This window comes from Carcharhinus amblyrhynchos, chromosome 7 (assembly GCF_965287045.1).
Source record: "Carcharhinus amblyrhynchos chromosome 7, sCarAmb.v2.hapA, whole genome shotgun sequence".
NCBI classification, from domain to species: domain Eukaryota; kingdom Metazoa; phylum Chordata; class Chondrichthyes; order Carcharhiniformes; family Carcharhinidae; genus Carcharhinus; species Carcharhinus amblyrhynchos.
This window is the reverse complement of record NC_137330.1, coordinates 127,279,977-127,307,410: the sequence shown is the minus strand read 5'-3', so window position 1 is coordinate 127,307,410 and position 27,434 is coordinate 127,279,977. Positions and strand designations below refer to the sequence as shown.

The 27,434-nt window shown below is 44.3% G+C and overlaps 1 protein-coding gene across 1 annotated transcript in view; it reads right to left on the bottom strand.

Annotated features, from left to right (window-relative positions):
* Positions 1 to 27,434, bottom strand: part of LOC145345624 (dynein axonemal heavy chain 8-like) — a gene marked incomplete at its 3' end in the record, with an annotated part of 1,250,971 nt that overhangs the window by 881,671 nt on the left and 341,866 nt on the right. The window contains exon 14 of the mRNA XM_080193458.1: positions 8,332 to 8,408. Coding sequence (XP_080049584.1) covers positions 8,332 to 8,408 — 77 coding nt within the window. The remainder of the gene's footprint in view (positions 1 to 8,331; positions 8,409 to 27,434) is intronic.

The following is a 27,434-nucleotide window of genomic DNA, read 5'->3' as shown; positions in this document are numbered from 1 at the left end:
ATCCCATTAAACCCCATATACTCATCCAGAAGTCTTTTAAAAGACCCCAGCGAGTTCGCCTCCACCACCACTGACGGCAGCCGATTCCATTCACTCACCACCCTCTGAGTGAAAAACTTACCCCTAACATCACTTCTGTACTTGCCTCCCCGCACCTTCAATCTGTGTCCTCTCGTAGCAACCATTTCAACCCGGGGAAATAGCCTCTGAGAATCCACCCTATCTATTCCTCTCAACCTTCGTCTCTCCAGGGAAAAGAGACCCAGCTCCCTCAACCTAACTTCATAAGGCATGCCTCCCAGTCCAGGCAACATCCTTGTAAATCTCCTCTGTACTCTTTCAATAGCTTCTACGTCTTTCCTATAGTGAGGCGACCAGAACTGCGCACAGTACTCCAAATGAGGCCTGACAAGGGTCTTATAAAGTTTCAGCATTACCTCCCGACTCCTAAACTCAATCCCTCGATTAATGAAGGCCAGTACACCATACGCCTTCTTGACCACCTCCTCCACCTGCGAGGCCGATTTAAAAGTCCTGTGGACCCGGACCCCAAGATCCTTCTACTCTTCAACACTACTAAGACTCCTGCCCTTGATAGTGTACTCATTCATCCCGTTGGTTCTGCCAAAATGGACGACTACACAATTGCTAAAAGTCTTTCTCTTCTTCCTCATCCAGTCTTGAATTGTCCTAGACATCCACGGTTCCCTGAACTTATTGCCCCAACATTTCTTCCTAAAGGGACATGTTGAACCTGTATTCTTCTTAACTCTGTTTTGAATGTCCGCAATACTCCGCTATAGACTTATCCAAAAGTAACTATTCCCAGTCGACTTTAGCCAGATGCTGCTTCATTTTAATAATACCTGCTTTCTCCCAATCCAAAATCAGCTTTTGCAGTTTATCTTTCTCCTTGTTTAGAATAAATTTGAACCATATTATGTTGGAGTCACTGTTGCTAAAATGCTCCCCCATTGACAAATTGAACATTTGTCCGGCTTCATTCCTCAGAACCAAATCCAGGACTGCGCCATGCTTTGTTGGGCCTTCTACATTTTGATACCAAAAACTGCCCTGGATACATTTCAAGAAATTTGCCCCTCTCAACTTAACACGTAACACTTTGACTATCCCAATTTATATTGGGAAAGTTGAAATCCCCCTAGTATCATTACCCGATTGAACACTCTGTGAACTGTCTGCACATTTGTTCCTCTATTTTCTGCTAGCTCTTTTGGGGCTTATATTACACTTGCTATAATGTGGCTATGCCTGTCTAGACATGTTCTGGGGACCCAGGCTTCTGTGCGATTCCCCCCTCATTCTTCTGAACTCAAGTGAATACAATACTTAGTGACTCAATCTCTCCTCATACGTCAGTCCCGTCATTCCAGGAACCAGTCTAGTAAATCTTCATTTCTATCCTTCTGTAGGAACAACATTTTTCCTCAGGTAAGGAGATCAATCCTTCATTTTTTATGCATTCATGGGATATGGACGTCACTGGCTAGCCAGCATTTATTGCCCATTAATCCCAAGTTGCCCGAGGGCAGTTAAGACTCAACCAGATTGCTATGGCTCTGGACTCACATGTGGGCCAGACCAGGTAAGGATGGCAGGTTTCCTTCTCGAAAGGACATTCGTAAACCAGATGGATTTTTTCTGATATCAACAATGGTTTCATGGTCATCAGTAGGTTCTTAATTTCAGATTTTTATTGAATTCAAATTCCACCATCTGCCTTGGCAGGATTCAAATCTGGGTCCCCAGGACATTAGCTGAACTCCTGAATTAACAGTTTAGCGATAATATCACCAGGCCATCACCTCCCCTACCTACATGTGCACAATATTCCAAGCATGGCCTCACCAAGGCCCTAATATTGCAACAAAACATCCTTGTTCCTGCACTCAAATCCTCTCACCAAGGCCAAACGTAATTTGTTTTCGTCATTACCTTCACATTTATCCACATTATACTGCATCTGCCATGCATTTGCATTTACTCAGCTTGTCCAAATCACACTGAAATCTCTGCATTTTCCTCACTTCTCACCCTCCCAGTTGAGTGTGAGTGTGAATTAGTGTGCGTGTGTGTGTGTGTGTGTGTGCATAATTGAGTATGTACGATGTGAAATGGAGTCACTATGGATATGGAGTCACATGTAGGCCAGACCAGGCCAGGTAAGGATAGCAGATCTCCTTCCCTAAAGGAAGTAGTGAACTGGATGGATTTTACAATATTCCAGATTAAAATTTGCCATGGTGGGATTTGAACACAGATCCCCAGAACATTACTCTGGATTGCTAGTCGAGTGACAAAACCACTATGCCATCACCTTCCCATTTGCCTCATTCTCAGTCTCAGGGTATTAATTCAGGCTCATCCCCATATACAAACAGGCATTTTCACCCATTCTCACGCTGGTGAGAAGTCTCATAACACCAGGTTGAAGCCCAACAGTTTTATTTGGAATCACAAGCTTTTGGAGTGCTGCTCCATCATCAGGTGAGCAATGAAGGTACAGTGCTCCGAAAGCTTGTGATTCCATCTACCTGATGAAGGAGCAGCACTTCGAAAATTTGTGATTCCAAATAAACCTGTTGGATTTTAAACTGGTGTTGTTCGATGCCTCACTATGCCCACTCCAGTCCAATGCAGGTATCTCCATCACATTGGTGAGTGGGAGTGACATAGAATCTTGAGAATGCGGGTGGAATTTGCCCAAAAAGATTTGAAGGGTGTAATTTACAAACAAAATTCTGATGGGTGACCTTAACAGAAATATTCTAAGTGCTGGTACAAGCATGAAAATGGCAAAGATTTGCACCAATGTTTTGGGCAAGCTCTGAGATGCAATCATATATTACTTAAACAAACAGCCCAGATGTGATTCTCGTCGGGGGAGGTGCCAAGCCTATTCTTGTTGGGAAGTTGGCAAATGCACTGGGAGATGTCACCTCATTTCCCTAACATCCCCCCCCCTCCCTTCTCATGATCACCTCCCTAGACATTTCCTCTTACTCCCTGGATCACTGCCACAACTGACCTCAACCATTCTCCCCCCGATCGCCACCCTGGACATTGCCAATCTCCACACCTGCCACCCCCCCACCCCGATCACTGCTCTGGCCAATCCAGACCCCCATCCCACTTGTTTTCCATCCTGATGGTGCTAATCCTCATCCCACCATCGCCGACTTGCCAATCCCTACTTCCCCTGACGCAGAGTAACCCCGATTCCCATCCCCCCTCAATCAAGGCCTGGGACAATCCTGATCCCTAAACCCTGATCGTCACTCTCGCCAATACCAATTCTCCCCTTCCCCAATCAAGACCTACCCCATCATGACCTTGCTCCCTTCAGGCCTCACCTCTGCTGTCGTACCTCACTCTCCCCTCAGGCCCTGCTCCCTTGGCACTGCCCGGTGTCCGGTGAGCATTGCCAGGGTGCTGGGGCAGAGATAGGGTGGCATACTGGCACTGCCATATGGGCACTGTACTGCCCACCCCTGCTCCATGGGCAATGCCTGCTCCTGCCCAGGGGGCTTCAGTGGCTTCAGCAGCAGAACATTCCTTCTTGGATGCACTGATAGCATTCAAATGAAGTCAATCCTTTGCAAAGAGGGGTGAGAAACAATCTCGCCAGCAAAATTGAGCCAGGGAGAGGCCTAACCGGTTCGTGCTCGGCAGGCGAGGCTGGTGAATAAGATCATGGCCTGGGAGGGAGTTGGATATGTACACTCTCGCTCTTTCAAACTCTAACGTTTATCTTTATTTATTCATCTTCTTATATTTGTTAATTTATCAGTGTGACTTTCTTTCCCTTAGCCACTTGTTTCTTTTCATATGTCACTTTTTAAAAATAATATATGATTGATATGATGCCATGGTTTATTCTTCTGAAATTCGTGAATCAGCCACCCTAGCCTGGGAAAAATCAAATTCAGCACCTCATGCAAAGATGTTCGATAAACCTGTTCTAGATTTTGGAATCCGATTACGTATTCTTTATATAAGCTCATTACGTACAAGGACCAAATTAAATGAATTGCAGGTGCAAATTCAATTTTGAAACTTTGACATTACTATGAAATGGCTGCAAGAGTCAGTACTGAGAAGTATGTCATCTTCTACTGGAAAGAGAGGAAAGATGTTGAAGGGGAATCTTGGTGTTAAGAGTGAAAGTGCTTCAATGATAAAGTAGGCGGGCAGTGGACAATTTATGTATAGAATTAAGAAACAGTAAACAAATTAAGGTTTGTCTGGGAGATACGTGTTGGCCTCCACGGAGCAGCTGTGCAGTGATGGAATGTATAAATGCAGAGATTATGCAAGCATGTCAAAGTTAGAGTGGTTTTAATGACAGATCTGAAGTTTTATTTGGATTAGAATACACAGATAATTGCATGTCAGAAACATAGAGCTGGATTTTAGATTTGTTTTGATTTGATTTGATTTGATTTATTATTGTCACATGTAGTAACATAGAACATAGAACACTACAGCACAAACAGGCCCTTCGGCCCACAAGTTGCGCTGATCATATCCCTACCTACCAGGCCTATCTATAACCCTCAATCTGATTAAATCCCATGTACTCATCCAGAAGTCTCTTAAAAGACCCAATGAGTTTGCCTCCACCACCACCGACGGCAGCCGATTCTACTCACCCACCACCCTCTGAGTGAAAAACTTACCCCTGACGTCTCCTCTATACCTACTCCCCAGCACTTTAAACCTGTGTCCTCTCGTAGCGACCATTTCAGCCCTGGGAAATAGCCTCTAGGAATCCACCCGATTGATACCTCTCAACATCTTATAAATCTCTAACAGGTCACCTCTCATCCTTCTTCTCCACGGAGAAAAGACCGAGCTCCCTGAACCTATCCTCATAAGGCATGCCACCCAATCCAGGCAACATTCTTGTAAATCTCCTCTGCACCCTTTCAATAGCTTCCACTTCCTTCTTGTAATGAGGCGACCAGGACTGCGCACAGTACTCCAAGTGGGGTCTGACAAGGGTCTTATAAAGCTGCAGCATTATCTCCCGACTCCTAAACTCAATCCCTCGATTAATGAAGGCTAGTACACCATACACCTTCTTGACCACATCCTCCACCTGCGAGGCTGATTTAAGAGTCCTCTGGACCCGGACCCCAAGGTCCTTCTGATCCTCTACACTGCTAAGAGTCCTACCCTTAATATTATACTCCTTCATCCCATTGGACCTGCCAAAGTGGACCACTACACATTCATCCGTGTTGAAGTCCATCTGCCACTTCTCTGCCCAGTCTTGCATCCTATCTATGTCTCGCTGCAACTTCTGACATACCTCCAGGGTATCCACAACATCACCAACCTTCGTGTCATCGGCAAACTTACCAACCTATCCCACTGAATATTGGTGTTGATACAGTGAAAACTATTGTTTCTTGCGTGCTATACAGACAAAACATACTGTTCAAAGAGAAGGAAACATTACAGTGTAGAATGTAGTGTTACATTCATAGCTAGGGTGCAGAGGAAGATCAACTTAATGTAAGGTAAGTCCATTCAAAAATCTGACAGCAGCAGGGAAGATGCTGTTCTTGAGTTGGTTGGTACGCGACCTCAGACTTTTGTATCTTATTCCTGAAGGAAGAAGGTGGAAGAGGGAATGTCCGGAGTGGGCGGTCCTTAATTATACTGGCTGCTTTGCCGAGGCAGCGAAAGTGTAGACGGAGTCAATGGATGGGAGGCTTGTTTGTGTGATGAATTGGGCTACACTCATGACCTTTTGTAGTTCCTTGCAGTCTCAGGCAGAGCAGGAGCCATACCAAGCTGTGATACAATGCTGATGCTTTTATAGTGCATCTGTAAAGGTTGGTGAGAGTTGTAGCTGACTTGCCAAATTTCCTTAGTCTTCTGAGAAACTAGAAGCATTGTGGGCTTTCTTAACAATAGTGTCAGCATGACGAGGACAGGACAGGTTGTTGGTGATCTGTAAATCTAAAAATGTGAAGCTCTTGGCCTTGGAGGGAGTGCAGAGGAGGTTTACTAGGCTGATGCCGGAGTTGAGGGGGTTGAGCTATGAGGAGAGGCTGAATAAACTAGGCTTGTACTCGTTAGAGTTTAGAAGAATGAGGGGAGATCTCATTGAGACGTATAAGATGATGAATGGGATGGATAGGATAGAGGTGGAGAGACTCTTCCCGCTCAGAAAGGATAATAGGGCTAGGGGGCATAGCCTCAAGATAAAGGGGGGGCGGTTTAGAACGGAGTTGAGGAAGAATTTCTTCACTCAAAGGGTGGTGAATCTCTGGAATTCTCTGCCCGTTGAAGTGGTGGAGGCTACCTCGCTAAATATTTTTAAGAAGCGGGTTAATGGGTTTTTGATAAGAGAGGGGATTAAGGGTTATGGGGAGAGGGCGGGAATGTGGAACTGAGCCACGACAGATCAGCCATGCTCTTATTGAATGGCGGGGCAGGCTCGAAGGGCTAGATGGCCTACTCCTGCTCCTATTTCTTATGTTCTTATGTTGACCTTTTCTACTTCATCCCCATTGATGTAGAGAGGGGCATGTTCTCCTTTACACTTCCTGAAGTCGGTGACAATTCCTTCATTTTGTTGACATTGAGGGAGAGATTATTGTTGCCACACCCGTTCACCAGATTCTCTTTCTCATTCCTGTATTCTGTCTCATCATTGTTTGAGATTCGGCACATTACGGTGGTATCGTCAGCCAACTTGAAAATCAAATTGGAGGGGAATTTGGCCACACAGTCATAGATGCATAAGGAGTATAGCAGGGGGCTGAGAACACAGCCTTGTGGAGCACCGGTTTGAGGAAGATTGTGGAGGAGGTGTTGTTGCCTATTCTTACTGATTGTGGTCTGTGAATTAAGAAGTTCAGGATCCAGTTGCAGAGGGAGGTGCTGAGACCCAGGCCACTTGGGAGATGAGTTTCATGGGAATAATAGTGTTGAACGCTGAGCTGTAGTCAATAAATAGGAGTCTGATAGAGTTGTTATCTTGGTGCTCCAGGGTTGAGTGCAGGGCCAGGGAAATGGCATCCGCTGTGGACCTGTTGCGGCAGTAGGCAAATTGTAATGGATCCAGGCAGTCCGGGAGGCTGGAAGTGATTCATGCCATGACTAATCTTTCAAAGCACTTCATAATGATGGTGTTAGAGCCACTGGCTGATAGTCATTAAGGCATGCTGCTTGGTTTTTCTTAGGTACTGGGATGATGGTTGTCTTCTTGAAGCAGATAGGGACCTCAGATTGTAAAGAGAGGTTGACGATGTCTTTGAATCCTCCACCTGCTGATCCGTGCAGGATCTGAGTGCACATCCGGGTACCCCATCTGGGCCAGTTACTTTCCGTGGGTTGACATTCAAGAAAGCTGCTCTGACATTTGCAATGGAGACCCCAGATTTAGGTTCATCCAGGGCTTCCAGGGTGGAGGGCATGGTTTCGCTGACCTCTTGCTCAAAACAGGTGTAGAATGCATTGAGTTCATCAGGGAGGGGAGCATTGGAGCTGGCGATTTTACATGCCTTCATCTTGTAGCCTGTTATGTCTTGCAGACCTTGCCACAGTCGGTGGGGGTTAGATACAGCCAGGAGCCTGCCCATAGAAAAGCTGTCTGCTCCACACAATTTAACAGGGTGAGACTTCCATCCCAACCTGGAGAGTAAATCCTGCCAACTGGATTGGCCAACAGGTCCATTAACCTCTGCAGTGCCAGGTTGGGACATGGCCACTGCTGGGGTTACAGGCATTTTTTGAAGAAGGGGAACGAAGAGAGGCTGGCCTGGAGAATTGCTGGGTCAGGTTGGCAGGGCCCAAGAGATTGTTCTGGAAAGATTTTCTGAAAACGATATTATATTTAACAATGGGTGTAATGAGGCAAATAAAGTTTAGAGTCTTGTGATGTCTGAACATCGCATTGATCTTGGGCAGATGGGTACGCTCCAGATAAGAAGCAATAGAAAGGCTAAAGACAGTGAATCTAAGAAAATATTTAATTTATAAACCCCAAAAGATAGCAAGCAGTTAAAACGGCATCAGTACTCTAATCATTGATGCAGACATTTATGATCAATATTTTATAAAAGTTGTAAAATATTTTCATTGAGTTAGCCACACACTGACTTTTCAAAATGAAATTCTATCCTGAGTCAGGGTCCTTGGGGCCTAAATAATTTTTTCCTTCATGAAAATGTAAGCACAAACGTGATAACCTTCGCACCTATAATAATCTCAGGAGTTCATCTGAAAATATGAAGCCAATCATTTTCACAATTTATATTTTGTTCATAATAAAATATTCATTCTTAAACATACCTCTGTAAAAGTTGTAAAGCATGCCGTGAAGAAATCATTTTATTAAAACAGCTACTCATAAACTCATCAAGAAGATTCTGAAATAATTAAACAGAAAATTACAAACCATAATGATTTCACTGATCATTCCCAAAATGTATTTTACAAAGCTTTCTACAGAGTTGTGAAATATTGGCCCTAATATTTGTGAAGAGGTGAGGAAGGAATGGATGGTCAGCAATCCATCGGTCAGCCATCAGTTCCGGGTGGGGGTGTATAGAACATAGAACATAGAACATAGAACACAGAACATTACAGCGCAGAACAGGCCCTTTGGCCCACGATGTTGCGCTGACCAGTTAAAAAAAAACAATGACCCACTAACCTAAACCAATCCCTTTTCGTCCATAAACCTATCCACGGATCTCTTAAACGCCCCCAAACTAGGCGCATTTACAACCGCAGCAGGCAGGGCATTCCAATCCCTCACCACCCTCTGGGTAAAGAACCTACCCCTGACATCCGTCCTATAACTACCACCCCTTAATTTAAAGCCATGCCCCCTCGTGCTAGCTTTCTCCATCAGAGGAAAAAGGCTATCACTGTCCACCCTATCTAAACCTCTAATCATCTTATATGTTTCAATAAGATCCCCTCTTAGCCGCCTTCTTTCCAGCGAAAACAACCCCAAATCCCTCAGTCTCTCCTCATAGGACCTCCCCTCCATACCAGGCAACATCCTGGTAACCCTCCTCTGCACCCTCTCCAAAGCCTCCACATCCTTCCTGTAATGTGGGGACCAGAACTGCACACAGTACTCCAAGTGCGGCCGCACCAGAGTTGTGTACAGTTGCAACATGACGATGCGACTCCTAAATTCAATCCCCCTACCAATAAACGCCAAGACACCGTATGCCTTCTTAACAACCCTATCTACTTGATTCCCAACTTTCAGGGATCTATGTACACATACACCTAGATCCCTCTATTCATCCACACTATTCAAAGTCCTCCCGTTAGCCCTATACTCAACACATCTGTTATTCCTACCAAAGTGAATTACCTCACACTTCTCCGCATTAAACTCCATCCGCCACCTCTCGGCCCAGCTCTGCAACCTGTCCAAGTCTTCCTGCAAACTATGACACCCTTCCTCACAATCTACCATACCTCCGACTTTGGTGTCATCAGCAAATTTACTAATCCACCCAACTATACCCTCATCCAGATCATTAATAAAAATTACAAACAGCAGTGGCCCCAAAACAGATCCCTGAGGCACACCACTCGTAACCGAACTCCATGACGAATATTTACCATCAACCACCACCCTCTGTCTCCTATCTGCTAGCCAATTCCTGATCCAATTTCCTAGCTTACCCTCAATCCCATACATCTGCATTTTCTGCAGAAGCCTACCATGGTGAACCTTATCAAACGCCTTACTAAAATCCATATATACCACGTCAACTGCCTTACCCCCATCCACCTCTTTGGTCACTTTTTCAAAAAACTCAATAAGGTTAGTAAGGCACGACCTACCCGCTACAAAACCATTTCAGGTATTTCAGGCAACTGTCAGTTGGGTGTTTATGGCAGATTGCAGGAAAGGCTGGAAATTGGGTTTTGGGATGATTGACCACAATTGTAGCACAGTCCAAAAACAGAATATGATTGGAAGCTAAAGGTTTGTCTGGGGATGCAGAGAAAGAGTATATTTAGAACCTGCTTCTGAAACATGTTGCTCCTGTCCAATATTTTGCTGTCAGCTTCCTGGGTCCTGAGAAACTTCACCAGTTACTGTTATATTTAAATCAGGTTCCTAGTTTTACTTTGGGAACATGATTTAAATACAATAATGAAGCATTATTACTATAATTTTCACCAAATATTTTCCAATTTCCTTGCTTTATCTGCTTCTCTTCAAACTACCAATGTTTTGTATAAGAGTTCATAGTGTAAAAGCATCAGTAGGCTATTTCAAAGTGATATTTGAGGCCAAAGTGTGTGATTTCAAGAAGAAATTAGATGTAGCTCTTGGGGCTAAAGGGATAGAGGAATATGGAGGGAAGGTGGGATCAGGGTATTGAATCTGATGATCAGCCATGATCATAATGAATGATGGAGCAAACTCGAAGAACCAAATGGCCTACTCCTGCTTCTATTTTCTATATTTCTATGTTTCTATTTGAGGCTTATTCAAGGACTGGGTTCAGAGGGAATTGTTGCATTGAAACAAATTTGAAATACTGCAATAGATCATGTTTTGCTCAACAGATAAACCAAGATGTCATATTCTTCTGAAGCATAGATGCAGGATCTGTATGTGATGAGATACTAGGGACAAGTGGTCTGGAACCAGGGCAAGGCACAAAGATCAGGAAAGGCATGGATTTATCAGAGTTTTGGGATGATTGACCATAATTGTAGCACAGTCCAACAACAGAATTATTAGGGGAAGGTTATGTCTTACTAAATTCATAGAATTTTTTTGATGAAATAGCAAGGAGGATTGATGAAGATAGTGTAATGGTTGTTGTCTTGATGTATTTCACTAAGACATTTAAAATGTCCTACATGTCAAACTGGTCAGAAAAGTGGAATCGCTTGGAGATACAGGGTAAAGTGGTACGTTAGATCTAAAATTGGCTCAGTAACAGAAATCAAAAGACATGTATGTTGAGAGATATTTGTAGAGTCAGAAGTTTACAGCATGGGAACAGGCCCATCAGCCCAACATGTCCATGCCACCCTTTACTTTTAACCACTAAGCTAGCCCCAGTTGTCTGCAATTGTCCGATATATCCGTCTCACCAAGTCAGCATGACTTTGTGAGCGGAAAATTTGATTGAGTTTTTTGAAGGGGTAACCAAGAAGTTTGATGAGGGCAGTGCAATTGATGTTGTCCACATGGACTTTAGCAAGGCCTTTGACAAGGTACTGCGTGGTTGTAGCCAAATGGAAACAAAATTGGCTTGATGACATAAGACAGAGGATGTCTGCAGGGGGTTATTTTTCAAACTGGAGGCTTGTGACCACAGGTGTGCCTCAGAAATTGGTGCTGGGTCCACTGTTATTTTTCATTTATATTAATGATTTGGATGAGAATTTAGGAGGCACAATTTGCAAGTTTGCAGATGACATTAAGATTGGTGGCATAAAGGACAATGAAGAAGGTTATCTAGGATCGCAATGGGATCTTGATCAGTTGGGCCTGTGGGCTGATGAATGGCAGAAGGCGTTTAATTTAGATAAATGCAAGGTGATGCATTTTGGTAGACTGAACCAGGACTTACTCAGTTAATGGTAGATGTTAGGGAGAGTTATAGAACAAAAAGATCTAGGTGTCCAGGTTCATAGCCCATTAAAAGTGGAGTCACAGGTGGACAGACTGGTGATGTTTTGGCATGTTTGGTTTCATTGGTCAGGACATTGAATACAGGAGTTAGGATGTCTTGTTGAAGTTGTACAAATCACTGTATCGTTCTTGTCACCCTACTATAGAAAGGATATTATTAAACTAGAAAGAGTGCAGAAAAGATTTACTAGGAAGCTACTGTGACTTAATGGTTTGAGTTATATAGGGAGGCTGGATAGACTGGGGACTTTTTTCTTTGGCGCATAGAAGGCTGAGAGGTGATCTTATAGAGGTCTATAAAATAATTAGGGGCATAAACAGCTAAATAGCCAATATCTTTTCCCAAAGGTAGGGGAATCTAAAGCTAAAGGGCATAGGTTTAAGATGAGAAGGGAGAGTTACAAAAGTGTCCAAAGGGACAATTTTTTTCACACAGAGGGTGGTGAGTGTCTGGAACAAGCTGCCAGAAATAGTAGTAGAGGCGGGTACAATTTTGTCTTTTAAAAAGCATTTAGACAGTTACATGGATAAGATAGGTATTGAGGGATATGGGCCAAATGCAGACACTTGGAACTAGCTTTAGGTTTCAAAAAAAGGGCAACATGGACAAGTTGGGCCGAAGGGTCTGTTTCCATGCCACAAATGTCTATGACTCTATGACTCTGTAACCCTTTAGAGTATTGATAGGTGGAGGGATCTGACTGTTCAGGTACACACGTCACTGAAAGTAGCAATGCAGGCGGAGAAGGTAGTCAAGAACGCAAACGGCATTCCTGCCTTCATCGGCTGGAGCACTGAGTTTAAAAATTGGCAAGTCATGTTGCAGCTTTATAGAATCTTCACTAGGCCGCACTTGGAATATAGTGTTCAATTTTAGTCACTACACTACCAGAAGGGTATGGAGGCTTTGGAGAGGGTACTGAAAAGATTTACCAGAATGTTATCTTGTATGGAGAGCATTAGCTATGAAAGGTTGGAGAAAGTTGGGTTGGAGAAAGATTTTAGTTCAAATGGAAGCATGGTCGTTGCAGGCTTGGAGGTCCAAAGGACCTGATCCTGTGCTGTAATTTTCTTTGCTTTTTGTATTTGGGACAACTGAGTCTGAGGAAGATAGTGATTATGGAGTGGGTTATGGATTGTATCTGGGAGAGAATGCTCATTTTGCATGTGACGTTAACTGGGGACCTCCATCTCCTTTTCCAGAGATACCTAATCCCTCAGTTAGTTTAGATTTTGCCCCAAATCCAAAGGATATAGTGTTGATTGGGAAGGAATGAATGTTTTAAAGAATCCCACTACTGTATATGGTTCTGAATGCAGACTTAACTATCCCCACCAATGGACAGTCTTGCGTTTTTAGAAAATGCTACGCCCATGAACCCCATTAGAACAGACCACATGAGGTAAGGAGCTTAAACCCTTACCAATATCCTTTGGTTCTTTTTTAAAAGGAGGTGTAGCGTGCAATCTTGTGTTACAGAATTCAGAAAGAAAGGAACTATGTTCTCCCACCTTACCAGGGAAATATTGTAAATTAAACAGCAAGATGAAAAAAAATCGAGTTGAGAAAATCTGAAGTTGAACTGATAATTTGAGTAGTTTTTGTATTTCAGTTTATTTGTGTGGTCCAATTGCTTGTTAAATATAGGTGGTCATTGTTGGATTAGTTTGGGAACAAGAGTTGCTAAAGTCATTGTTTGTTCTTGTAGAGTATTTATCGCGGGCAATAAATGCAATGCGTTACACTTTGGTTTAACTTCGAAATGTTAAAGTGTTAAAACTGTTAAAGTTTAAATTTAAGATTTCTTGAATTTACTCTTGTTTTTGAGTTTGATTATCACTGTCTTAATCTATCTTCAGGAGGTGTGGAATTCAGGGGAAGAAATTGTGAGGTTCTTGAACAAATTGACAAATGGAAGGACAAGGTATTGGAGGTGTTGACAGGCTTAAAAATGGATAAAGCTCCAAGTCTGGATGAATTGTGGGAGGCAAGGGAGGAAATTGCAGGGTCTCTAGCCCAAATTTTTAATTGCCCTCTGGCCATATGGGAGATACGCTGCAAGGAGTCTCACAACACAAGGTTAAAGTCCAACAGGTTTATTTGGTAGTAAACGCCACTAACTTTCAGGGTTTGCCCCTTCATCAGGTGAGTGGGAGTTCTGTGGCATAGCACAGGGATCTATGTTGGGTTCCTTATTATTTGTCCTTTACATAAATTACATAAATGACTCAGTGGGGAGGGGGGGTGTAGGATTAGTAAGTTTGCGGATGACACAAAGATTGGCTGGGTAGCTAACAGTGAGGCAGAGTGATTGGGGTACCAGAAGATACAGATAGAATGGTCAAATGGGCAGATAAGTGGCAGATGGAATTTAATTCTGAAAAGTATGAGGTAATACACTTTGGAAGGAACAATTTGACAAGGAAGTTTTCGATGAATAGTAAGACATTAGGAAGTTCTGTGGAACAAAGTGACTTTGGCATGTTCGTCCACACATCTCTGAAAGGGGAAGGGCATGTTAGTAGGATGGTGGAAAGGCATATGGGACACGCTTTTATCAATCGAGATGTAGTTTACAAAAGCAGGGAATTTATGTTGGAGTTATATACAACTTTTGTGAAGCCACAGTTAGAGTATTATGTGTAATTCTGGTCACCACATTATAGGAAGGATGTGATTGCACTGGAGGGGTTGCAGAGGAGATTTACCAGCACATTGCCTGGGGTGGAACGTTTAAGTTATGAAGAGAAGCTGGGTAGGCTTCGGATGTTTTCATGGAGCAGAGAAGACTGACGGGCAATCTGATGAAGGTGTATAAGATTATGAGGGACATGGACAGCTGTTCCCCTTAGTTGAAGGATCAATCTCAAAGGGATATAGGTTTAGGGGGAATCTGAGAAAAAATATTTTTATCCAGAGGGTGGTGACAGTCTGAATGTCTGGGAGGGTGGTAAAGGCAGGTTGCCTAACATCCTTTTAAAAGTACCTGGGTAAGCACTTAGCATGTTACCACGTAGGACTCAATGGGCTGAAGGGCCTCTTCTGATAGTATAATTCTATAATTCTAATCTGTCCTGGTCCCTCCACACTGATGCTATAGTTAAGAAAACCCACCAACGCCACCACTTTCTCAGGCATGTCAGCTGCGACCCTCACCAATCTTTACAGATGCACCACAGAAAGTATCCATTCCGGTTGTATCACAGCTTGGTATAGCACCTCCTCTGTCCAGTCCATCATGCAAACCACCCTCCCATTCATTCACTCTGTCTCCACTTCCTGCTTCCTCAGAAAAGCAGCCAGCATAACCAAGAACCCCACATCCTCTAGACATACTCTTTTCAACCTTCTTCCTTTAGGAAAAAGATAAAGTCTGAGATCATGGACCAACCGACTTCCTTCTTCCCTGCTGGAATCAGACCTTTGAATGAACCTACCTGATATTAAGTTGATCTTTCTCTAGATACTAGCTGTGACTGTGACACTATATTCTGACACTCTCCTTTTCTTCTCTCCTACGTACTCTATGAACAGTATGTTTTGTCTACGCAAGAAACAATACTTCTCACTGTATGCTAATACATGTGACAATAATAAATCAAATCAAATAATCTTGAACTCGGCCCCATCATGGTGCTCGCTTTCATCACATATCTGACTTGGGTCGAATAAATCATAGAGTGGATTTGAGGATTCAGGAGGTTAGCAAATTGCCACATAATTTTCAAATATTTGACCTGCTCTGTTACCACATTCCAGTTAAGGGTAATGTCCTATGCCCAACTATCTTCGGCCGCTTCATCAATGACCTTCCCTCTGTCACAAGATCAGAAGTGGGGGTGTTCGCTGATGATTGCACAACTTTCAGCACTATTCGTGACTCCTCAGATACTGAAGCAATCCATGTCCAAATGCAACAAGAGCTGGACAACATCCAGGCTTGGGCTGACAAGTGGCAATTAACATTAACATTGTGCCACACAGATGCCAGGCAATGCCCATCACCAATAAAAGACACTCTAACCCCTGCCCCTTGACATTCAATGCTGTTACCATCATTGAATCCCCCACTATCAACATCCTTGGAGTTATCATTGAAACTCAATGATTGAATCAGAAAATCAACTGGACTCACCACATAAACACAGTGCTACAAGATTACGTCAGAGTCTAGGAATACTGAGGCAAGTAACTCACCTTCTGACTCCCAAAAGCCTACTCACCACCTATAAGACACAAGTCAGAAGTGTGATGGAATGCTCCCCACTTGCCTGGAGGGTGCAGCTCCAACAACACTCAAGAAGTTTGACACCATCTAGGATAAAACAGACTGCTTGATTGATACCACATCTATAAACATCCACTCGCTCCATTACCAACGCTTAGTAGCAGTAGTGTGTACTAACCATAAGATTAACTATAGCAATTCACCAAAGATCCTTAGACAGCACCTTCCAAACTCACAACCATTTCCAACGAGAATGACAACAGCAATAGATACATGTCAGTCACCACCTGCAAGTTCCCCTCCAAGCCACTCACTGCCTGACTTGGAAATATATCGCTGTTTCTATGCAGTCGCTGGGTCAAAATTCTGGAATTCCCTCCCTAATGCAGTGACGGTCAACCCACAGCAGAGATTGCAGAGATTCAAGAAGGCAGCTCACGGCCACCTTCTCAAGGACAACTAGGGATGGGCAATAAGTGCTGGCCAGCCGACGACGCCCATGTGAGTGAAAGAAAGGATAGGCTGACTTCAGCAATGGCGAAAATGCTGTAGTCAATTATTAAGGTTCTCATATCTGAGCATGTGGAAAGTGATGGGAGGATCAATCCAAGGATCAATCGAAGTTAGCATGGACTTACTACACTCATGGATTCAGCTGGCATGGGAAAATAAAGACTGACACTAAGAGCTTCTATAAATGCGTGAAGAGAAAAAGGTTGGTGAAGACAAATATAGGGCCCCTACAGACAGAAACAGGGGAATGTATAATAGGGGACAAATAAATGGCTGAGCAACTGAATACATACTTTGGTTTTGTCTTCATAAATGAGGACACAAATCACATGTCAGAAATGTTGTAGAATGTAAGATTTAGGGAAAGGGAAGAGCTGAAGGAGATCAATTTTAGGAGAGAAATGGTGCTGGGAAAATCGATAAGATTGAAGGCACCCCAGAGTACTCAAGGAAGTGGCTCAAGAAATAGTGGATGCATTGGTGGTCATCTTTCAAGATTCGATAGACTTGGGAACAGTCCCTTCAGATTGGAGAGTAGCTAATGTCACTCCAATATTCAAACATGGAGGTAAAGAGAAAACAGGGAATTATACACCAGTAAGCTTAATGTCAGTAGTGGGGATATTCTCAAATTCATTATCAAGGAACTTAAAGCAGAGCATTTAGAAAGCAATGGCAGGAGTCAGAATGGATTTATGAAGGGGAAATCATGCTTGACAAATCTGTTAGAATGCTTTGAAGATGTAACTAGTGGAGTTGACAAGGAGAACCAGTCAATGTAAATATATTTGGACTTTCAGAAAGCATTGACAAAGTCCTGCATAAGAGATTATTGTGTAAAATTAAAGCGCATGGGATTGGGGTGGTGTATTAAGATTGATAGAAAACTGGTTGGCAGACAGGAAACAAAGAGCAGAAATTAGAGCCATAGCGTCATAAAGGTTTACAGCATGGAAACAGGCCCTTCAGCCCAACTTGTCCATGCTGTCTTTTTTTTTAAAACCCCGAAGTTAGTCCCAATTGTCTGCATTTGGCCCATATCCTTCTATACCTATCATACCCACAGAACCATAGAACATTACAGCACAGAAATAGGCCTTTTGGCCCTTCTTGGCTGTGCCGAACCATTTTTCTGCCTAGTCCCACTGACTTGCACCTGGACTATATCCCTCCACACCCCTCTCATCGATGTACCTGTCCAAGTTTTTATTAAATGTTAAAAGTGAGCCCGCTTTCACCACTTCATCTGGCAGCTCATTCCACACTCCCACCACTCTCTGTGTGAAGAAGTCTCCTCTAATATTCCCTTTAAACTTTTCCCCCTTCACCCTTAACCCATGTCCTCTAGTTTTTTCCTCCCCTAGCCTCAGTGGAAAAAATCTGCTTTGCATTCACTCTATCTATACCCATCATAATTTTATACACCTCTATCAAATCTCCCCTCATTCTTTTACGCTCCAGCGAACAAAGTCCTAACCTATTCAACCTTTCTCTGTAACTCAGTTTCTCAAGTCCCAGCAACATCCTTCTAAACCTTCTCTGCGCTCTTTCAACCTTATTAATATCCTTCCTGTAATTAGGTGACCAAAACTGCACACAATTCTCTAAATTTGACCTCACCAATGTGTTATACAACCTCACCATAACATTCCAACTCTTATACGCGATACTTTGATTTATAAAGGTCAATGTCCCAAAAGCATTCTTTATGACCCTATCTACCTGTGACACCACTTTTCACGAATTATGTATCTGTATTCCCAGATCCTTCTGTTCTACTGCACTCTTCAGTGTCCTACCATTTACCTTGTATGTTCTACCTTGGTTTGTCCTTCCAAAGTGCAATACCTCACACTTGTCTGCATTAAACTCCATCTGCCATTTTTCAGCCCATTTCTCTAGCTGGTCCAAATCCCTCTGCAAGCTTTGAAAACCTTCCTCACTGTCTACTACACCTCCAATCTTTGTATCATCAACAAATTTGCTGATCCAATTTACCACATTATCATCCAGATCATTAATATAGATGACAAACAACAATGGACCCAGCACTGATCCCTGTGGCACACCACTAGTCACAGGCCTCCACTCAGAGAAGCAATCCTCCACCATCACTCTCTGGCTTCTTCCATTGAGTCAATGTCTACTCCAATTTATTACCTCTCCATGTATACCTAGCGACTGAACCTTTCTAACCTCCCACATGGGACCTGTAACTGTCCCCATGTAACTGTCAAAAAACTTTTTAAAAGACAAAATTCTACCCGCCTCTACTATTACCTGGTTGAGTTTTTTGAAAATATGACTAAACACATTGACGAAGAAAGAGTGGTTTATGTGGCTTATATGGACTTCAGCAAGACATTCGATAAGGTCCCCCATGCAAGGCTTATTGAGAAGGTGAGGGGGCATGGGATCCAAGGGGACATTGCTTTGTGGATCCAGAACTGGCTTGCCCACAGAAGGCAGAGAGTGGTTGTAGCTGGGTCTTTTTCTGCATGGAGGTCGGTCACCAGTGGAGTGCCCCAGGGACCCGTTCTGGGACCCTTGCTGTTTGTGATTTTTATAAATGATCTGGATGAGGAAGTGGAGGGATGGGTTGGTAAGTTTGCCGATGACATGAAGGTTGGAGGTGTTGTGGATAGTTTGGAGGAATGTCAGAAGTTGCAGCGTGACATAGATAGGATGCAAGACTAGGCGGAGAAGTGGCAGATGGACTTCAACCCGGATAAATGTGTAGTGGTACATTTTGGCAGGTCCAGTGAGATGAAGGAATGTAATATTAAGAGTAAGACTCGTGTGGCAGATCAGAAGGATCTTGGGTCGGGGTTCATAGGACTCTCAAATCGGCTTCGCAGGTAGAAGATGTGGTTAAGAAGGCGTATGGTGTACAGGCCTTCATCAATCGAGGAATTGAGTTTAGGAGTCGGGAGATAATGCTGCAGCTGTATAAGACCCTGGTCAGACCCCACTTGGAGTACTGTGCTCAGTTCTGATTGTCTCATTACAGGAAGGATGTGGAAGCCATTGAAAGGGTGCAGCAGAGATTTACAAGGATGTTACCTGGATTGTGTGGCATGCCTTATGAGAATAGGTTGAGAGAGCTTGATCTTTTCTCCTTGGAGAGACGAAGGATGAGCGGGGACCTGATAGAGGTGTATAAGATGTTGAGAGGTATTGATTGAGTGGAATCTCAGAGGCTATTTCCCAGGGCTGAAATGGCTGCCACAAGAGGACACAGGTTTAAGGTGCTGGGGAGTAGGTACAGAGGAGATGTCAGAGTAAGTTTTTCACTCAGAGGGTGGTGGGTGCGTGGAATCGGCTGCCAGCGGTGGTGGTGGAGGTGGATTCAATAGGGTCTTTTAAGAGACTTCTGGATGAGTACATGGGACTTAAATAGGATTGAGGGTTATAGGTAAGCCTAGTAGGTAGAGATATTATCGGCGCAACTTGTGGGCCGAAGGGCCTGTTTGTGCTGTAGTTTTTCTATGATTTTATGATTCTACCTCTGGCAGCTTGTTCCAGGCATTCACCACCCTCTGTGTGAAAAAAATTGCCCCTCTGGACACTTTTGTATCTCTCCCCTCTCATCTTAAAAACCTCACACTTACCAACGTTATACTCCATCTGCCAGATCCTCACCCACTCACTTAGCCTACCCAGATCTCTCTGTAGACTTTCCGCGTCCTCCATGCAATTCGCTTTTCCACTCATCTTCGTGTCATCAGCAAATTTTGTTACCCTAAACTTAGCCCCCTCCTCCATATCGTCTATGTATACGGTAAATAGTTGAGGCCCCAGCACCGATCCCTGCGGCACGCCACTACTCACCGACTGCCAACCAGGAAAGCACCCATTTATTCCAACTCTCTGCTTCCTGTTAGATAGCCAATCCTCAATCCATGCTAACACTTTACCCCCAACTCTGTGTACCCTAACCTTCTGCAGCAACCTTTTGTGAGGCACCTTATCGAACGCCTTCTGGAAATCTAAAAACACCACATCCACCAGTTCCCCTCTGTCTACCGCACTAATCACATCTTCATAAAAGTCCAGTAAATTCAAACACGACTTCCCCTTCATGAATCCATGCTGCGTCTGCTTGATCGAACCGTTCTTTTCTAGGTGTCCTGCTATTTCTTCTTTAATGATGGATAATAGATAATTTTCTTCACTTCCATTATGCCACCAATCTTGGTGTCATCTCCAAACTTACTAACTATGCCTCCTACATTCTCATCAAAATCATTAATATAAATGACAAAGAACAGTGGACCCAGCATTGATCCCTGAGGAACACCGCTGATCACAGGCCCTCAGTTTGAAAAACAACCCTCTAGAACCACCCTCTGGCTTCTGTCATCAAGCCAATTTTGTATCCATTTAGCTATCTCACCCTGGATCCTGTGAGATTTAACCTTATGCAACAATCTACCTTGTCTAAGGCCTTGCTAAAGTCCATGCAGACAACATCTACTTTCCCTCATCTACCTTCTTGGTTATCCCTTCAAGGAACTCAATCGAATTTGTGAGACGTGATTTTCCACTTTCAAACCCATGCTGACTGTCCTTAATCAGTCCTTGTGTCTCTAAATGCCTGTAGATCCTGTCTCTCAAAATAACTTCCAACAACTTATCGACAAAAGTGTGAGGCTTACTGGCCTGTAGTTCCCAAACTTTTTCCTGCAGCCCTTTTTAAACAAAGGCACAACATTTACCATCCTCCATTCTTCAGGCACCTCACCTGTGATGATTGATGATTCAAATATCTCTGCTACAGGACCCACAATTCCCTCCCAAGCCTCCCACAATGTCCTGGGATACACCTCATCATGTCCTGGGGATTTATCTTCCTTGATGCACTTTAAGACTTCCAGCACCTCTTTCTCTCTAATATGTACACTTCTCAAGACATTAGCATTTACTTTCCAAGTTCCCTAACATCCATGTCTTTCTCAACAGTAAATGCAGATGAGAAATATTCATTGAGGATCTCATTCATCTCTTGTGGATCCACCCTAGATGACCTTGTTGATCCTTGAGAGGCCCAACTCTCTTCCCAGTTACTCTTTCGGCCCTTATGTATTTGTAGAAGCTTTTTGGATTCTCCTTTGCCTTAGCTGCCAAATCAATCTCAAAGAACAAAGAACCAAGAAATTACAGCACAGGAGAAGGCCCTTTGGCCCTCCAAGCCTGCACCAACCATGCTGCCCAATTTAACTAAACCCTCTACACTTCCAGGGACCAAAACCCTCTATTCCCATCCTCTTCATATATTTGTTAAGATGCCCTTTAAAAGTCACTATCGTATTCGCATCCGCTACTTCCCCCGGCAATGAGTTCCACGCACCCTCTATGTAAAAACCAGATACATCTATGACATTTGTTTCCTTTGGACTCATGGTGAACAATCACTGAAATAATTATATGATGACATCAACAAGTTCCATCCCACCATCAGACTCACCACAGACTACTCTCCGGAACTGGTTGCATTCTTGGACACACGCATCTCCATTAAGGACGGTCACCTCAGCACCTCAACGTACCGCAAGCCCACAGATAACCTCACGATGCTCCACTTCTCCAGCTTCCACATTAAACACATTAACAAAGCCATGTCCTATGGACAAGCCCTTCATATATACAGGATCTACTCAGATGAGGAGAATTGAAACAGTCACCTCCAGATGCTGAAAGATACTCTCATAAGAACAGGATATGGTGCTCGACTCATCGTTCGACAGTTCCAACTTGCCACAGTGAAAAACCACACCGACATCCTCAGAAGACAAACATGGGACACGGTGGACAGAGTACCCTTTGTCATCCAGTACTTCCCCGGAGCAGAGAAGCTACGACATCTCCTCCGGAGCCTTCAACATGTCATTGATGAAGATGAACATCTCGCCAAGGCCATCCCCACACCCCCATTTCTTGCCTTCAAACAACAGCACAACCTCAAACAGACCATTGCCTGCAGCAAACTACCCAGCTTTCAGGACAGCAGTGACCACGACACCACACAACCCTGCCACAGCAACCTCTGCAAGACGTGCCAGATCAGCAATGCATGAGTCGCAAAAACCCAGCCTGCAGGTGCAGCAGGTGGTCAGGAAGGCTAACGGGATGCTGGCCTTCATAGCGAGGGGGGTTGAATATAAAAGTAGGGAGGTCTTGCTGCGGCTGTATAGGGCATTGGTGAGGCCGCAGCTGGAGTACTGTGTGCAGTTTTGGTCGCCGCACTTACGCAAGGATATTTTGGCCTTGGAGGGAGTGCAGAGGAGGTTTACTAGGCTGATACCGGAGTTGAGGGGGTTGAGCTATAAGGAGAGGCTGAATAAACTAGGCTTGTACTCGTTAGAGTTTAGAAGAATGAGGGGAGATCTCATTGAGACGTATAAGATGATGAATGGGATGGATAGGATAGAGGTGGAGAGACCCTTCCCGCTCAGAAAGGACAGTAGGACTAGGGGGCACAGCCTCAAGACAAAGGGGGGGCGGTTTAGAACGGAGTTGAGGAGGAACTTCTTCACTCAAAGGGTGGTGAATCTCTGGAATTCTCTGCCCGTTGAGGTGGTGGAGGCTGCCTCGCTAAATATTTTTAAGACGCGGGTTGATGGGTTTTTGATAAACGAGGGGATTAAGGGTTATGGGGAGAGGGCGGGAATGTGGAACTGAGACACGACAGATCAGCCATGATCTTATTGAATGGCGGGGCAGGCTCGAAGGGCTAGATGGCCTACTCCTGCTCCTATTTCTTATGTTCTTAGATACCATCATCTCACGTGAGAACACCATCCGCCAGGTACACGGTGCATACTCTTGCAACTCGGTCAATGTTGTATACCTGATACGCTGCAGGAAAGGATATCCTGAGGCATGGTACATTGGGGACACCATGCAGATGCTATGACAATGGATGAATGAAGACTGCTCGACAATCACCAGGCAAGAGAGTTCTTTTCCTGTTGGGGAACACTTCAGCGGTCAGGGGCGTTTGGCCTCTGATTTTCAGGTGAACATTCTCCAAGGGGCTCACTGTTCCTTGGGAGCACAGCAGAGAGGCAGCGATTGGTGAGAGGAGAGCTTGTGGGTAATCTACTGCGATTTTTTAAACTAACTTCTTTGGTTTTTTTTTTAATTTTAAACCGGAAACCGGAAGTAGTCACAAGGAGGCCTGGGTAGTAGTTTTTTTTTCTCCCGACCCCCATAAAGGGTGAGGAATCCCAATACTCTACATGTGTAGAGTATCCCCTGCCCCGCTCCTCTAACCTAAAAGAGAGAGTGACTCGGAGTGAGAGCAGGTAAGTTTTTTTTGTTTCTTGGTAAGGGACGTAATAGGGATGGCAGTGTAGGCAGTGCGGTGTTCCTCCTGTGGGATGTTTGAGGTGAGGGACACCGGTAGTGTCCCGGCTGAGTACACCTGAAGGAAGTGCATCCATTTCAAGCTCCTTGAGGATTGTCTTAGGGACCTGGAGCTGGGACTGGAGGAACTAAGAATCATTCGGGAAGCAGAGGCAGCTATTGATAAAAGTTACAGGGAGATAATTGCTCCAAAAAGTGATACGTGGGTGACTGCTAGAAGGGTTAAGAAGCAGTCAGAGCAGTGATCCCCCGAGGGACACCACCTGTTCCTCTCCAAAATAAGTACTCTATTTTGGATGCTGTTGGGGAGGAAGACTCAACGGGGCTAAGCCATGGGGTACAGGTCTTGGGAGTAGAGCCTGTCCTTGATGCTCAGGTGGGAAGGGGGACAAAAAGAACAGGATGAGTGATTGGGGATTCCATAATTAAGGGGACAGATAGGAGAGTCTGTGGGAACGAGCGAGACTCGCGGTTGGTATGTTGCCTCCCAGGTGCCAGGGTCTGTGACGTCTTTGATCGAGTTTTCGAGATCTTTAAGGCGGAGGGGAACCAGCCCCAAGTCGTGGTTCACGTAGGTACCCATGACATAGGTAGGAAAAGGGACAGGGATGTAAGGCAGAAATTCAGGGAGTTAGCGTGGAAGCTTAGGGCAAAAACAAACAGAGTTGTTATCTCTGGTTTGTTACTGTGCCACGGAATAGCATGGCGAAGAATAGAGAGAGAACATTTGAACTTGTGGCTAAAGGGATGGTGCAGGAGGGAGGGTTTCAGATACTTGGACAATTGGGGCTCATTCTGGGGTAGGTGGGACCTCTACAAAAGGGATGGTCTGCACCTGAACCAGAGGGGCACGAATATTTTGGGGGGAAAATTTGCGAATGCTATTTAGGGGGGTTTAAACTGATTCAGAGGGGGGATGGGAACCTGAATTGTAGCTCCAATGTGCGGGATGATGAGAATAGGGAGGTCATGGATAAGGTTTCTAGGTCGCAGCAGAGTATTGGCAGGCGGGAGGGTGTTTGAAGTGCATATACTTTAATGCGAGGAGCATATGCAATAAGGTGGATGAACCTGCAGCCTGGATTGGTGCCTGGGTCTTCGATGTTGTGGCCATTTCAGAGACATGGATAAACCAGGGACAAGAATGGTTGTTGCAGGTTCCGGGGTTCAGATGTTTCAGTCAGAGCAAAGAAGGTGGTAGAAGAGGGGGAGGCGTGGCATTGTTTGTCAAGGACTGTATTACGGTGGCAGAAAGGACGTTTGATGTGGACCTGTCTATTGAGGTAGTATGGGCTGAGATTAGAAACAAGAAAGGAGAGGTCACCCTGCTGGGAGTTTTTTATAGGCCTCCAAAAAGTTCCAAAGATGTAGAGGAAAGGATTGCAAAGATGATCCTGGATAGGTGCGAGAATAACAGGGTAGTTGTTATGGGGGACTTTAACTTTACAAATATCAATTGGAAAAGCTATAGTTCAAGCACGTTAGAGGGGTCAGTTTTTGTCCAATGTGTGCAGGAAGGTTTCATGACACGGTATGTAGATAGGCCAACAAGGGATGAAGCTACATTGGATTTGGTACTGGGTCATGAACCAGACCAGGTGTTAGACTTGGAGGTAGGTGAGCACTTTGGTGATAGTGACCACAATTCGGTTACATTTACTTTAGTGATGGAAAGGGATAGGCATATACTGAAGGGCAGAAATTATAGCTGGGGGAAAGGTAATTATGAGGCTATTAGGCAAGATTTAGGATACATAGGTTGGAATAGGAAACTGCAGGGGCTGGGAACATCTGAAATGTGGAGCTTATTCAAGGAGCAGCTACTGCGAGTCCTTGATAAATATGTACCTGTCAGGCAGGGAGGAAGTGGTCGAGCAAGGGAACTGTGGCGTACGAAGGAAGTTGAATCTCTGGTGAAGAGGAAGAAGGAGGCTTATGTAAAGATGAGATGTGAAGGCTCAGTTAGGGCACTGGAGAGTTATAAATTAGCCAGGAAGGAGCTAAAGAGAGAGTTAAGAAGAGCTAGAAGAGGACATGAGAAGACTTTGGCGGATAGGATCAAAGAAAATCCTAAAGCTTTCTACAGGTATGTCAAGAATAAAAGATTGGTTAGAGCAAGATTAGGGCCAGTCAGAGACAGTAGTGGCAAGTTGTCCATGGAGCATGAAGAGATAGGAGAGGCACTGAATGAGTATTTTTCGTCAGTATTCACGCAGGATAAAGTCAGTGTTGTCGAAGAGAATACTGCGATACCAGGTAGTAGACTAGACGGGATTGAGGTACATAAGGAGGAGGTGTTGGCAATTCTTAAGAGTGTGAAAATAGATAAGTCCCCTGGGCCGGATGGGATTTACCCTAGGATTCACTGGGAGGAGATTGCAGAGCCTTTGGCTTTGATCTTCATGTCGTCAATGGCTACAGGTATAGTGCCGGAAGACTGGGGGATAGCAAATGTTGTCCCCTTATTCAAGAAGGGGAGTAGAGACCATCCTGGGAATTACAGACCAGTGAGCCTTACTTCTGTTGTGGGCAAAGTTTTGGAAAGAATTATAAGGGATAGGATTTATAATCATCCAGAGATAAATAAATCGATTAGGGATAGTCAACATGGTTTTGTGAAGGGTAGGTCGTGCCTCACAAACCTTATTGAGTTTTTTGAAAAGGTGACCAAAGAGGTGGATAAGGGTAAGGCAGTTGACGTGGTGTATATGGATTTTAGCAAAGCGTTTGATAAGGTTCCCCATGGTAGGCTACTACAGAAAATGCAGATGTATGGGAATGAAGGTGATTTAGCAGTTTGGATCAGGAATTGGCTAGCTGATAGAAGACAGAAGGTGGTGGTTGATGGGAAATATTCAACCTGGAGTTCAGTTACAAGTGGTGTACCTCAGGGATCTGTTTTGGGGCCACTGCTGTTTGTCATTTTTATAAATGACCTAGATGAGGGTGTAGAAGGATGGGATAGTAAATTTGCTGACGACACCAACGTCGGAGGAGTTGTAGATAGTGAGGATGGATGTTACAGTTTGCATAGATAAGCTGCAGAGCTGGGCTGAGGTGGCAAATGGAGTTTAATGCAGAAAAGTATGAGGTGATTCACTTTGGTAAGAGTGACAGGAGTACAGAATAAAGGGCTAATGGAAGGACTCTTGGTAGTGTCGACGAGCAGAGAGATCTCGGTGTACATGTGCATAGCTCCCTGAAAGTTGGCACCCAGGTTGATAAGGTTGTTAAGAAGGAGTACGGTGTGTTAGCTTTTATTGGTAGAGGGATTGAATTTCGGAGCCGTGAGGTCATGTTGCAACTGTACAAAACTCTGGTGCGGCCGCACTTGGAGTATTGCGTACAGTTCTGGTCGCCGCATTATAAGACGGATGTGGAGACATTGGAAAGGGTGCAGAGGAGGTTTACCAGGATGTTGCCTGGTACGGTAGGAAGGTCTTATGAGGAAAGAACATAAGAACATAAGAAATAGGAGCAGGAGTAGGCCATCTAGCCCTTCGAGCCTGCCCCGCCATTCAATAAGATCATGGCTGATCTGTTGTGGCTCAGTTCCACTTTCCCGCCCTCTCCCCATAACCCTTAATCCCCTCTCTTATCAAGAACCCACCAACCCGCTTCTTAAAAATATTTAGCGAGGCAGCCTCCACCACTTC